This window comes from Hippocampus bargibanti, linkage group LG07 (genome assembly GCF_051943395.1).
Source record: "Hippocampus bargibanti isolate YZ-2025 linkage group LG07, ASM5194339v1, whole genome shotgun sequence".
Classification (NCBI taxonomy): domain Eukaryota; kingdom Metazoa; phylum Chordata; class Actinopteri; order Syngnathiformes; family Syngnathidae; genus Hippocampus; species Hippocampus bargibanti.
Genome location: NC_142740.1, coordinates 26,470,608 through 26,483,416, shown reverse-complemented (window position 1 = coordinate 26,483,416; position 12,809 = coordinate 26,470,608). Strand labels below are relative to the sequence as shown.

The window sequence follows — 12,809 nt, the reverse complement described above, 5'->3', positions numbered from 1 at the left end:
ATCAACGACCATCACAAAGGTCAATAAAACGACTATTATATAGTAGTTTATTTATTTAATTAAAATACCATAGCACATTTATTCTACATAAAACAAGGTATATTTTGTGTAGTTTTAAGGCTTAGATAATTAGAAAGTAGAAAATTATGTTTTATGGGGAACTGGGAACGGATTATTCTCATTTTAATGGTTACCGATGGGAAATTCATTTTTGGGATACACACTTTTCACCTTACACACTCTGTCTGCGAACCAATTAAGTTCGTAAGCCAAGGTATCACTGTAATTTATGACAACAACCGCGTAAGCGCAGCTACCTGGAGAAGACTATGGCAAATTCTGATTTCCGATATTTCCATTGCCGCCAAAAGACCGGAACTGTGTCAGAAAAAGAATGATACTATCACCTGTACCCACGTTCACGTTATTACCAAGTGAAGTAAATAAAAGTACACCAACATCTTCCTTTACCTGTTTTGCTCACAAAATAAATAGGAGGTTAGCGCTATGACGCAAAAGCAGCAACCTCTTAACCCACCAGATGATTTTCTCTGTAAACAGTTCCTGCGTCATTCATCGGAAATATACCTCTTCAGTTACGAGATCACAAAAACGCACTGCAGCCATTAAGTTGTTTGGCAAGCTTGCGCGGTTAAAACTTTGTTTGTTCACTGACAACAGTCTAGGAAAACAAATTTGTAAAAAAAAATGGTTAAACAAGTTGTTGGTGTCTGGGAGAGCGCTGGAAATCTTATCCAAACTTGATAAGTTAGGCGGCGGGGGGACAAACAAAACAAAACAAAACAAAAAAAGCTATGTAAAGAACCCGAAGCAAAACTGGAAAGTTTATTTTCCTTTCAGTAGTCTACAGAGCTTAGCTGTTTCCATGGCCAGTGGGCAGGAACAATCAAGTGCCAGTTCAACTCACACACACCAAAAACTGGATCAGGCTGGCTGGCCATCGGACAGAAAACGGATCAAATGTGAATAAATAAATGATAAGGTGCAGCTATAATGAATTAGTGCAACTCTTGAGGTGACATTACGTGCAATTCTCTCGTTTTAGCGACTGTGTAATTAAAGAGGTGTTGCCTTGCTAAATTCGGTGGGAACTCACCCTGGGGAAGGTTGAGTAATAAAAATCCCTGTTTTTACATTTTAAACTGGTGTTGACAGCGTGTCAAACTTGTTCTCTCACCTTGAAGGGTTTATGGTGACACTTGATTCTAGTAAAGTGATAATCTGGAAATAGTGGAAATAGCTAGCTCGATAGCGAGCTCGATAGCTAGCATAACTGAATAGCTATCTCAATAGCTTGATAACTCGATAGCTAGCTCAATAGCTAGCTCGATAGCTGCATAACTTAGTAGCTGGCACAATAGCTTGATAACTTGATAGCTAGCTCAATAGCTAGCTCAATAGTTAGCTCGATAGCTAGCTAGATAGCTGCATAACTCAATAGCTATCTCAATAGCTTGATAACTCCATAGCTAGCTTGATAGCTAAATCGATAGTTAGCTTGCTAACTAGCTCGATAGCTGCATAACTTAATAGCTGGCACAATAGCTTGATAACTTGAGAGCTAGCTCTATAGCTAGCTCGATAGTTAGATTGAAAGCTAGCTCAATAGCTAGCTAGATAGCTGCATAACTCAATAGCTAGATCAATAGCTAGCTTGATAGCTAGGTCGATAGTTAGCTTGATAACTAGCTTGATAGCTAGCTTGATAGCTGCATAACTTAATAGCTAGCACAATAGCTTGATAACTTGATACCTAGCTAGATCAATAGCTAGCTCGATAGTTAGCTTGATAACTAGCTCGATAGCTAGCTTGATAACTAACTTGATAGCTAGCTTGATAGCAGCATAACTTAATAGCTGGCACAATAGCTATCTCAATAGCTCGATAACTCCATAGCTAGCTCAATAGCTAGCTTGATAGCTAGCTCGATAGTTAGCTTGATAACTAGCTCGATAGCTGCATAACTTAATAGCTGGCACAATAGCTTGATAACTTGATAGCTAGCTCTATAGCTAGCTCGATAGTTAGATTGAAAACTAGCTCGATAGCTAGCTAGATAGCTGCATAACTCAATAGCTATCTCAATAGCTTGATAACTCCATAGCTAGCTCAATAGCTAGCTTGATAGCTAACTCGATAGTTAGCTTGATAACTAGCTCGATAGCTGCATAACTTAATAGCTGGCACAATAGCTTGGTAACTTGAGAGCTAGCTCTATAGCTAGCTCGATAGTTAGATTGAAAGCTAGCTCGATAGCTACCTAGATAGCTGCATAACTCAATAGCTATCTCAATAGCTTGATAACTCCATAGCTAGATCAATAGCTAGCTCGATAGTTAGCTTGATAACTAGCTCGATAGCTAGCTTGATAACTAGCTTGATAGCAGCATAACTTAATAGCTGGCACAATAGCTTGATAACTTGATAGCTAGCTAGATAGCTGATTAACTCAAATAGCTATCTCAATAGCTTGATAACTCGATAGCTAGATCAATAGCTAGCTCAATAGCTAGCTCGATAGCTAGACACAATTGTGTTTCCCACATCAGTAGGATAAACTTGTTTTTGTACGCTAGTGATTTTTTTTCCTAGTCAAAGCCCATCTCTCCAAAGTAGGCTTTATTACTGTTGGGACAACCACTCCCCACCCACCCACCGTCGAACCAATTCCTCACCAGAAATGCGCACAGCAGGACCAGATAATGCTGAGAGCGACTTTTTGTCTTTCCTCGCCGCTCACTTTCGGTATCTAATTAAAAAGGGGTCGCTGAGGGGCTTCCTCGATATGCCACAAGAGCTGGGTGACAGCTACACTTTTATTTTAAAGGAGGGGTGTGGGGGGTGGGAATTGCCCCAAAATGTTCTATGCAGCTTCACTCTTCTAAAACACGGCATTCTGATACATATTGGGTTTGCGGATAGGAGTTCTCAACAGAAAAATCCAGCCATTTTAAGATTAGGCGGCAGCCATTTTGACGCTGAAAAAAAAAGACTTCCCAGGTGCTCGGCTAACGACCAATCTCAGCGAAGCAGTTTTGTGAAAAGAGAAGTCATAAAAGCATCAAAACAAGAATAAAGTCAAAAAGTAACCTGCGACACATTCTCAATTTAATTTACTACAGATTATTTTCTTCTGGACAGTGGCATTTTAGGTGTTCAATTACCTGACATGTTTCGGCGCAAGGAGACAGTACACACTAAACACAACTAAATCCTCAATTTGTTTATGATTCTGTACATAAACCATCATCAAAGGTTGCCAAACAAAATGGTCAAATTCTAATCTGTCCACGATTAGGAGACAAAATTCCCAAGACCCAGATACAGTAAAGTCTCGTTATATCGATACCGGTTATATCGATAGTCCCGCTTATTACGATACTATTTCTATGCACGCAAGGAGAAAATGACAGTTATATCGATATTTTTTCGGACTCCCTTGAATATCGATATAACGAGACTTTACTGTATATATCTCCAGATCGTCAATTAGCTAACAGCGATATCACTGAGTGTTAATAATACGGCATTATACTGATTGAAATCTTAAGCGCGACAATGCGATGAAATCAACAGCATGTGATGATTTGATCAGCATCCTTGGTAGCAGATGTTTGTCAATTGAAGTACAGTGATACCTCGGTTTACGAACCCTTTGGCTTACGAACTTTTCGATGTAAGAACGTTAAATTCATAAACATGTTACCTTGGCATACGAACTTTACCTTGGCATACGAACTTTTTTGTACACGGAGCTGCCTCAATGAGTGAGGAGTCGTTCACGAAATAGCCTGTTCTTCTAACAACAATATGGCAGCCGACTCTTTTTGTCCTGTATTCCACACCCCCTAGTCTTCAGTTAAAGCCACGTGATTGGTCAAGAATGGAGCAGTGAGGGGGGTGGTTTAAACATTAAAGAGACAGGCAGACGACAGGGAGAGAGTTTCAACTTTGATAGTTCAAAGTCAGAGTGTAGACTGCAAGGTTAAAATATCCCATCAATCAGGCTCCACAAACAACCCGCACAAGCCATCTGTACACTTGATGCAAAAAGCTATCACTCCAGCTAAACAGAACACAATTGATGAGGAACTAGATACAATTATCACAGAGAAAGCACCTACAAGGAATCATTCAAGATGGTGAAAGAAGAAGGCTACATTCCTCATCAAGTGTTTAATGCTGATGAAACCGGCCACTCCATTCCATCAACCACCATCACAAAGGTAAATAAAACGACTTTACTATACAGTACAGTTTATTTCTTTAATTATAATACCATAACACATTTATTCTACATAAAATAAGGTATATTTTGTGTGGTTTTGAGGCTTAGAAAATTAGAAAGTAGAAAATAATGTTTTAAGGGGACCTGGGAACGGATTATTCTCATTTTAATGGTTTCCCATGGGAAATTAATTTTTGGGATACACACTTTGTCTGGGAACCAATTAAGTTCATAAGCCAAGGTATCACTGTAATACCTTAATTTGAATGAACCTATAATTTTTTAAAATGGTCAAAAGGACTAGTTTTCACGTGAAATATAAATATATAAACCACCCGTACTAACAGCTCTATCCAGCTGGATCTAGCAACGTGTTAGCGTGTTCTTCGGTGGCCGCGGCATACATTCACGCAACGACACGCCGCATTAGCTAACTAGAATGACGAGACGTGACGCTGTATCCTCGGAGATGTGTGAGAGTCGGCACGGTGGGGGGAGAGCGAGAGGCCAACAGCGGTGAGGTTTTGAATTAATTATATTCCTCGACGTGACACTGCATGTTCATTTGCCTGTAAGTGAAAAAGCGAGGAGGAAAATAAAAAATAAAAGCTCCGTAGACAAATTGGGTTTTAATGAGTCAGTAAATTTCATTGTTTAAAATGGAGGTTAAGCGCCATATTTTTGTGCTTTTCTTTATGAGGAAGCTATCAAAAATTAGTGATGAAAATTTCAAGAGGCTAAAATTCACATTTAAATACCAAAGTAAAACAATCACCGCCGTCGACTAAATAATGCATCACAATTGAGAGACTATCATATGTTGTAGAGGAACCAATTTAACACTGTCACAACCTATAAAATGCACAGGCGCTTTTCTAGGGCATTTTTTTTCAAAGTCGAGTTAAAAGCCTGGGTTCGTGTTTTTTTGGGGGTTTGTTTATTCAATTTAAACTGTGGAGAATTGTTTCATGGGACTTCTTAACTCATTCACTGCCATTCACAAATTTATTTGAGAAGGGTAAATTATGACGTTGAACGCCATTCCCGCTTCAGCTGTTGTTGACGCCCTATATAAACTATGTATGTATGTATTGCATTGTATTTTAGACAGCTGCCCTCATTTCAAGCTCATATAACTCAAGCTCATATAATTTAGGAATAACCTCTTTTTTCTGATGAAAGAAGAGAGTCTGAGGTTTCTAGCGCTGTATTTAATGTTTATGTAGTCCTAAAACTCAATATTCTGTGGGTCCTGGAATTCAAGTGACAGTGACAAAAACCCTGGCACTGTAGTGGATGCATTTTTGCACATATCTGGCAGTGAATGAGCGAAAACGAAAGTGAGGACAAGGTAGTCACAAAAAAAAAGCTGTTGTCTTCTGCTGCTATGAGGAAAGAAAGATGTGGAATCTCACCTACATAATAAAAAGGTGTGCACAAACATGTAGTTTCCAGGAAACAATAACGGGTTGGATCTGTCATTCGAGTAGTTAAGTTGCGCTGAATGTTTTGGTTTTATATAAAATAAATTGTGTTTATTTGCTCCGAAAGAGTGTGCATTTCAGTTACGCTGTCAGCCGAAGAATGACTTCAGATGAGATATGTAGCTTGGACGCTAACAGCAATAACATTAACATATGCAATTCAAATTAATTTTATACAGAGGGTATTGATTACTTGAGAAATTTCATGTCGATTCTTTGTCGATTCCCCTTGCAAATAAATGATTGTTCACAGTATTGCACAAAACGTTTTGGTCCTAAGAATGAGCCAACGTTCAGGTGATATGCGCTAGCTTAGTTGCTCTGAACTAAGAATTCCCAAGATAACCTACAACATAAAATGTCATCATTACATAAACAGATACGGTGAAATTTTATGTAGTTTAAGATCACTGGTTCTTAACCTAGGTTTGATCGAACATGAGAGGTTTAGTGAATCAGTCTCAGGAGTTCGATCAATTAATAGCTGTCGTGGATATCAGAATCAGATTAAGACATATCTGACATACCCAATGCATTGATTAGTTAGTTATGACACACACCCATTGGTCATCACTGGTTCCAGATGATCACATTAGATTGATTGTACAATCATTGTTGTTGAAAAGTAGTCAATGTGTGATACTAGTCTTGATAGTAGTCGTAAAATGTTAAAAATGTGTGCATATGTCTTGAAATTGGATTTACTCTTTTCGGTTTTTAAGAAATGTTTCTACGTCTAAAATTCGTAAAAATCCTCATTTTGTTTCGCACTTACTTTCGTGAATGTGCATATGAACCAGTTTGCTTTGGTACAGAGAAGGTTAAGAACAACCGACAATCAATACACTTTATATTTTCTCGTATTATTTTCCATTAAATTGTCCATTGCCGTCCAGGTGAAAAGAATAGCTCGTTTAATTTTCTCGAATGACGATTGCTCGGCTAACCTGCTTAAGAATAAAACGAAGGAAAAGAAGTTACATTTAATTGGTTCCGTTTTAAAGACCAAAGACACAAAAATAAAACACAACAGCGTATAACTGTTTCTATAACTGAATTTGTGTCGTTTGAATTCGCGGACGTTAGCGATGGTGACAGACGAATAACGTATAAGGACTCAAAGCGAAGACGTGATGCTCCTCACCCTCTCAAGAAAATTAAACTCACAAACAAAACGAATAAAGCCTGCAAAAGTCCCCCACGGCGCCCATCTTTGAAGCTATGGATGCGGAAACGTCTTACCAGCACAGGAGAGCTACAATGAGGCACACAACCAGAACACGCAGCCTCTTCATTATCTTCCCACGGGGACCAACATCCTCGCTCTTTGGAGCTTCTTTCGAATCTCTCAAGTAAATAAAATAAATTAGACAAATAAATCGTTCGTCGTGCGTGAAGTTTCAAAATGAGCAAACAGCTGTCTATTTGTGGTTTGAGACTCAATCTCTAACGTGTGCTAAATCCCATTGTGCCTTTCTGACTACTGTTGACGGCTAGCTCACCGAATTAAACCCCTCCCATATCGGTGTAAGTGACCAATTGCGAAAAGATACTGATTTGCCAGCCAATCAGAGGACACGATGCAACAACTGTTTGGAAACAGCACCGCCCACTGGACTGAGGTGGACACTTTGGAACAGGACGCGTCATCGTTTACCTTGATAACAAATTCAGTCGTTACATGTTGCAATAGAGATCCAACCTGCCGAATTCGCAAAAAAGACAAGTGTTTATTTTTAGTTCTTTTTTTCGGGGTTGGTGAAGGGAGGGTGTGAATTTATATTTAAAAACAATAACATTTAATGTGCTGAGAAACAAATGAAAGGTTCCATAATATATTATACAACGTTTTCTTTCAAGCATTCACAATTCACTTCTCTTAAACACTCGTTTGCCCCCCCCCTTCATGATTTTTTAAATCGAGGAACTCGTCGTTCAAACAATTCAAACAGCATTTCCCACAATGCATTGCAAAATGTGTTGAAAATACTGCCTTAAATAAAAATAAAATTGAAAATTAGGACTAAATGGAGTCTAAAATTCTTACCCGAACACGCTGGATCAAATATATACACGGTTATTGTTTTTTATTGTTAAATAAATAAAAAAGTTAAGATTTATATCAGGCGGGGTCCTGGGCTGTCGCGTGTGCTCGGGGCTCACCTCGACCTAAGTTTGTGTATTTTTAAATTGGGGCAAATAACAGGGACATACCCCATTAGTAGCTTTAGTTGTTTTGTCTCTTTGACGATTATGGCCACGGTGCGGCCATTTGCTTGTGTCGTATCGGTGTTACTCGTCGTCATTTCTCAAAGATTATCGGCACTGGCTGGCTTCTCGCAATCTTTGGACAGCGACTTTACGTTCACTCTGCCCGCCGGTCGCAAGGAATGTTTCTACCAGACTATGAAGAAAGACGCCTCGCTGGAAATTGAATATCAGGTCGGGAATATTCAAATATTCAATGGAATTGCAAATGAAATGTATTACAGGAAACAAGATTTTACGAGACTTACGGCGAAAAGTAGACAAAGATGTTTAAAATGTGCTTTGCATTGTTTATTTTGCAGACAGGAAGGTATGAGAAATGTTAGGATATGTGAATGGTGGACTGAAGGGGAGGAAACAAGGTAGCAGGGGTGAGAGGTGAGGAATAAAAGAAAATCAGGTCTGAGATGGATGGAGGGAAGTAAGGCACCTAAAGTAGGTCCTGTATAAGATAAGTAAGACTGCAAATTACAAGTGACATTCTCACAGAATGAGGGATGGAAATATGGTCTGGGATGGCATAAAAAAAAGCAGAAACAAGGGTAGGGGGAAGGAAAGAAGAAAAAAGGAGGTTGTTGTGAAGGAAGGAAAGAGGGAGTCTGGATATGAGGTAAGAGATAAGAAAGTGAAGCATGCTTGGAAATAAAACAAATCAGTGAATGTAATGCCCCAAAAAACGTTAAAGTGTGAACCCACCTTGGTGCTGAATGTCAATCGTAGGTATTAGACGGAGGAAGCTTGGACGTAGATTTCCACATCTCCTCTCCCTCCGGCCAAATTCTGTACAGCGACCATCACAAGTCAGATGGAATGCACACGTAAGTTTAAAGGACAACCGACGTCACTTTTTTGTTTCTTAACTGACACCAGAAAAACGTTTTATAGCATCTAAAATACCCAAAACACACAGTATGATATTTTTATTCAAATGCAAAACACCAATAAAAATGACTTAGTGTCCAAAATCTGCCAAAAATTGAGCTGCGAATTGGGCATTTTCAGAAAGTCCCGCCCCCAGTTCGTGACGTCACGCCAAGACGTCTTGCATTGCTGGAGAATCAAAACAATGGCTTCAGATTCGGAGAATATGCTTTCTTCTTACACATCCAGTTATGAATATGATTCAAATAGTTCCGAAGAGGAAAGCATACATGTTTGCAATCGATTAAATAATTTATTCCGTGCCATTTTGAGGCATCTGGACTGCAATGTAGCGTCCCAGAAAAGAGGCAAAAAATGGCGACCAAGCTCCCTGTGAGGAATTAATCAGCCCATTTCCACAGGCTGATAAATTCCTTATATGGAGTTTGGTCGCCCTCTTCTGGCTCTTCTGGTTTTCAGACCAAACAAGTACAGCAAAATACATTGACGTGATGGAAGAACTGCTACATTGTGTCTTTTTTTTTTCGGTCAGGGGCGTTCCTTCAGTGACGTCACGTACGGACTCGTCACCAACTCAAAAACAATACTTCCGGAGTATTCAGCGCGAGTCTTAAAACGTAAAATATAGATATATGCGGTGGAATCTTTGTGAAATACGCTCAGTAGAAGTCATTTGAAGCCATTTTACAAATTATGGACACAACTTGTCCGAAGACGTCGGTTGTCCTTTAAGGAGACATGATGTTTTGGTTGTCTTAAAATATGAAGATGACTATTCCCCTTTCCTTACCCAGTGTGGAGACGGATGAAGGGGACTACATGTTCTGCTTTGATAACACGTTCAGCAGCGTTTCAGAGAAGCTGGTCTTCTTCGAGCTCATCCTGGACAATATGGACGCTGACGAAGACCCCGACGATTGGAAGGAGTATGTGCATGGTACAGATATGTTGGACATGAAGCTGGAGGATATCATGGTGAGTCGGAAAAACACGTTGCGGGTACGGTTTTGATTGTTTGGGATTTATCACGCTACTTTTTCATGATTTTTCTTTTTCATTTTGGTTAGTTTTAGTCAATGTTTGTATTTCCAAAAATACATCATTTTCGTTTAGTATTAGTTATAGGTTTTATTGTCGGCAAGTACTACACACAATATTTTACAAGTGCAACAAAAAGTGTAAAACAACAAGTGCAAAAAAAGTCTTATTTTATCATAATTCCCAAACAACTTTTTTTAACTTTCCTGCTTCTCTACATTTGTACAAAAATAATAAAACATTTAAAAATGAACCCTGAAAGCTCATATTTTAATACATAGCTAATAGATGGCTAATAGATAGCTAGTCAGACAGCGAGGTAGATAGCCAGACAGCTAATGGATTGCTAGCTAGTTAGCTAGCTAATACATAGCTAATAGATAGCGAGCCAGAGAGCTAATTAGATAGCCAGACAGCTAATAGATAGCTAGTGAGATAGCTAGCGAGCCGGCGCGTGTGGCTGCCGCTGCTCACCTGCAGGAAAATATCTAACGTGACTGTTAAGTGACATTGAGAGTTTTGAAAGGCGCTTAAAAATGAAATGTATTATTATTATTATTATTAATTGACAAAAACAAACATGGACATTTTGCACAATTATGACCAATCAGATTTCACCCTCCGTGTTGCCATGCAAATCTAATCTGCCCAGGGGCTTCAATCAATCAGTTATGTTGGCTATTATTAATTAGTGGTAGTCGTAGTAGGAGTAGTAGTAGTAGTAGTAGTATCATTATTATTATTAATGTATTTATTTGTTTATTGTAAATAATCACATTTAAAATTCATCAAATTCGTTCAATGATTGACAGTTGGGGTTAAAATTTCTTTCAGTTAATGTCAACTAGCAAAACAGCTCTATAGTCAACCTCACATAATTCATTTGAATATCATCTCTGGTAATTGTGACATATTTTATTTAGATTTGAGGTATTAGACATATCTTGATTCTTATTGGCTGTAGATGATGTACGTGGCACATCTGCGAGCAGTTTTATTGTATTTTGAACTTTCACCTATTAGCTCAATGTTGGGCCAGAGCTCCACCCTGGTGAATTGTGTCAAAGAGCACACGGACGTCATTGAGATGAATGACAGGAAATGTATCTTGTAGCTGGACTTTTTTTTTTTTTTAATAGACATTTAATGTTTTAAAGGACACCATTTTTTTGTTTCCTAACTGACATCAGTAAAACGTTTTATAGCATCTAAAATACCCAAAACACGCAGGCTGATATTTTTAGTCAAAGACTTCAAAATGACCCCGGAAATGGCGAGTTTCAGAAGGTCCCGCCCCCTTATTCGTGACGTCTTGCCTTGCTCTAGAATCAAAACAATGGCTTCAGATTCGGAGAAGATGTTTTCTTGTTACTCATATGATTGCAAACATGTATGCTTTCCTCTTCAGAATTATTTGAATCATTGTTTTGATTCTCCAGCAATGCAAGACGTATTTGCGTGACGTCACGAACTGGGGGCGGGACTTTCTGAAAATGCCCAATTCGCAGCTCAATTTTTTTCAGATTTTGGACACTTTAAGTCATTTTTATTGGTGTTTTGCATTTGAATAAAAATATCACACTGCGTGTTTTGGTTATTTTAGATGCTATAAAACGTTTTTCTGATGTCAGTTAGGAAACAAAAAAGTGATGTCGGTTGTCCTTTAAGTGAACTCAACATGCTTTAAAGGAAATTGATTAGATTACATTAGCCTTTATAAATCTCACAGTGGAGAAATGTACATTTCAAAGCAGCACAGTTATGGAAAGGAAGAAGTAGAAAAACAAAATACAGTTCACCAGTGATTTAGTAATTTTCGTCAACATACCCAAGTATTACTCAAGCATTGTAGGGTACTTTATACACTCTTTGTTACCCCCTCCTGATATGCTTTTTGGCCAAAGGAGAGTGAAGCTTTTCCAGCGTGACTGGGTGGAGGAAATACATATCAACCTGTCTGAAATTTAAAAAAAAAACAGGTGAGCCATGTTTACCTTATACGTCCTGTTCACACGTTGTCCTCGCCTTCTTGTGACAGGACACCATCAACAGCGTGAAATCACGACTGGGGAAAAGCGCGCAGATTCAGACGGTGCTTCGCGCCTTCGAGGCCCGCGACCGCAACCTACAAGAGAGCAACTTTGACCGAGTCAACTTTTGGTCGGTAGTCAATCTGATGGTCATGATGCTGGTGTCGGGCGTGCAGGTTTACTTGGTCCGTTCGCTCTTTGAGGACAAAAGGAAAGTCCGCATGTAACAAACTTTGGAGGGAGAGGGTAGGAGATCCTGTTATGTGAGAAAAATAAAACAAAACGCTGTTTGGGATGTTTTACAAACACAACAAATGGTTCTTTTTTTTCTCCTCTTCAATCTACTGGATATTGAAGTTGAGGCAAGTTGTATTTGTCAACATCATTGCTGTAAGTTTTTATTACTAGGCTTTTATCGACACACACAATTATTCTTTGAGAAACACTGCATTATTTCAAAAATGGCATCATGTTTACTTCCAACCTCCACTTTAATGCAGTTTCCTGTTCAACTGATTTTCTTTCACGCATAAAATCGTCTGTCAACTGTGTTGATCTCTTTTATTGTCTGTCACAATCAGAAATAAAGATTTATAAACGGTTTACTGAGAACTTCTCAAGTTTAAAGGTTGAGGTATTTATTCATTTACTTGTAAATGTGTAAATTAAACGTTTTTGACAAAAAGTAAACTGTGTCGTCTTTATCGCTTCAAGTAGCTCATATCTCCTTTATTAATACAGAGGTGTGTATCCCTGATAGGCACCCACTTTTGGATAGTTGTATCAGCTGCAGCATCACAAGTAATATAATAATAATAAATTACATTTTAAGCACCTTTCAAAGCTCTTAAGGACAC

General features: G+C 38.7%; 2 protein-coding genes across 2 annotated transcripts in view; one reads left to right on the top strand and one right to left on the bottom strand.

The window, feature by feature from the left end:
- The window catches only part of suco (SUN domain containing ossification factor), a 36,644-nt gene extending 29,435 nt beyond the window's left edge, over window positions 1–7,209 (bottom strand). The window contains 1 exon segment of the mRNA XM_089000904.1: window positions 6,977–7,209. Coding sequence (XP_088857030.1) covers window positions 6,977–7,029 — 53 coding nt within the window. The 5' untranslated portion in view covers window positions 7,030–7,209.
- Window positions 7,210–7,865: 656 nt separating this feature from the next.
- On the top strand, window positions 7,866–12,642 carry tmed5 (transmembrane p24 trafficking protein 5). Its single transcript, XM_089001681.1, has 4 exons — window positions 7,866–8,176; window positions 8,723–8,820; window positions 9,679–9,859; window positions 11,961–12,642. Exons 1-4 carry the CDS (start codon window positions 7,988–7,990, stop codon window positions 12,177–12,179), a joined length of 687 nt encoding a protein of 228 aa, XP_088857807.1. The 5' UTR covers window positions 7,866–7,987; the 3' UTR covers window positions 12,180–12,642.
- The last annotated feature ends 167 nt before the right edge of the window (window positions 12,643–12,809 follow it).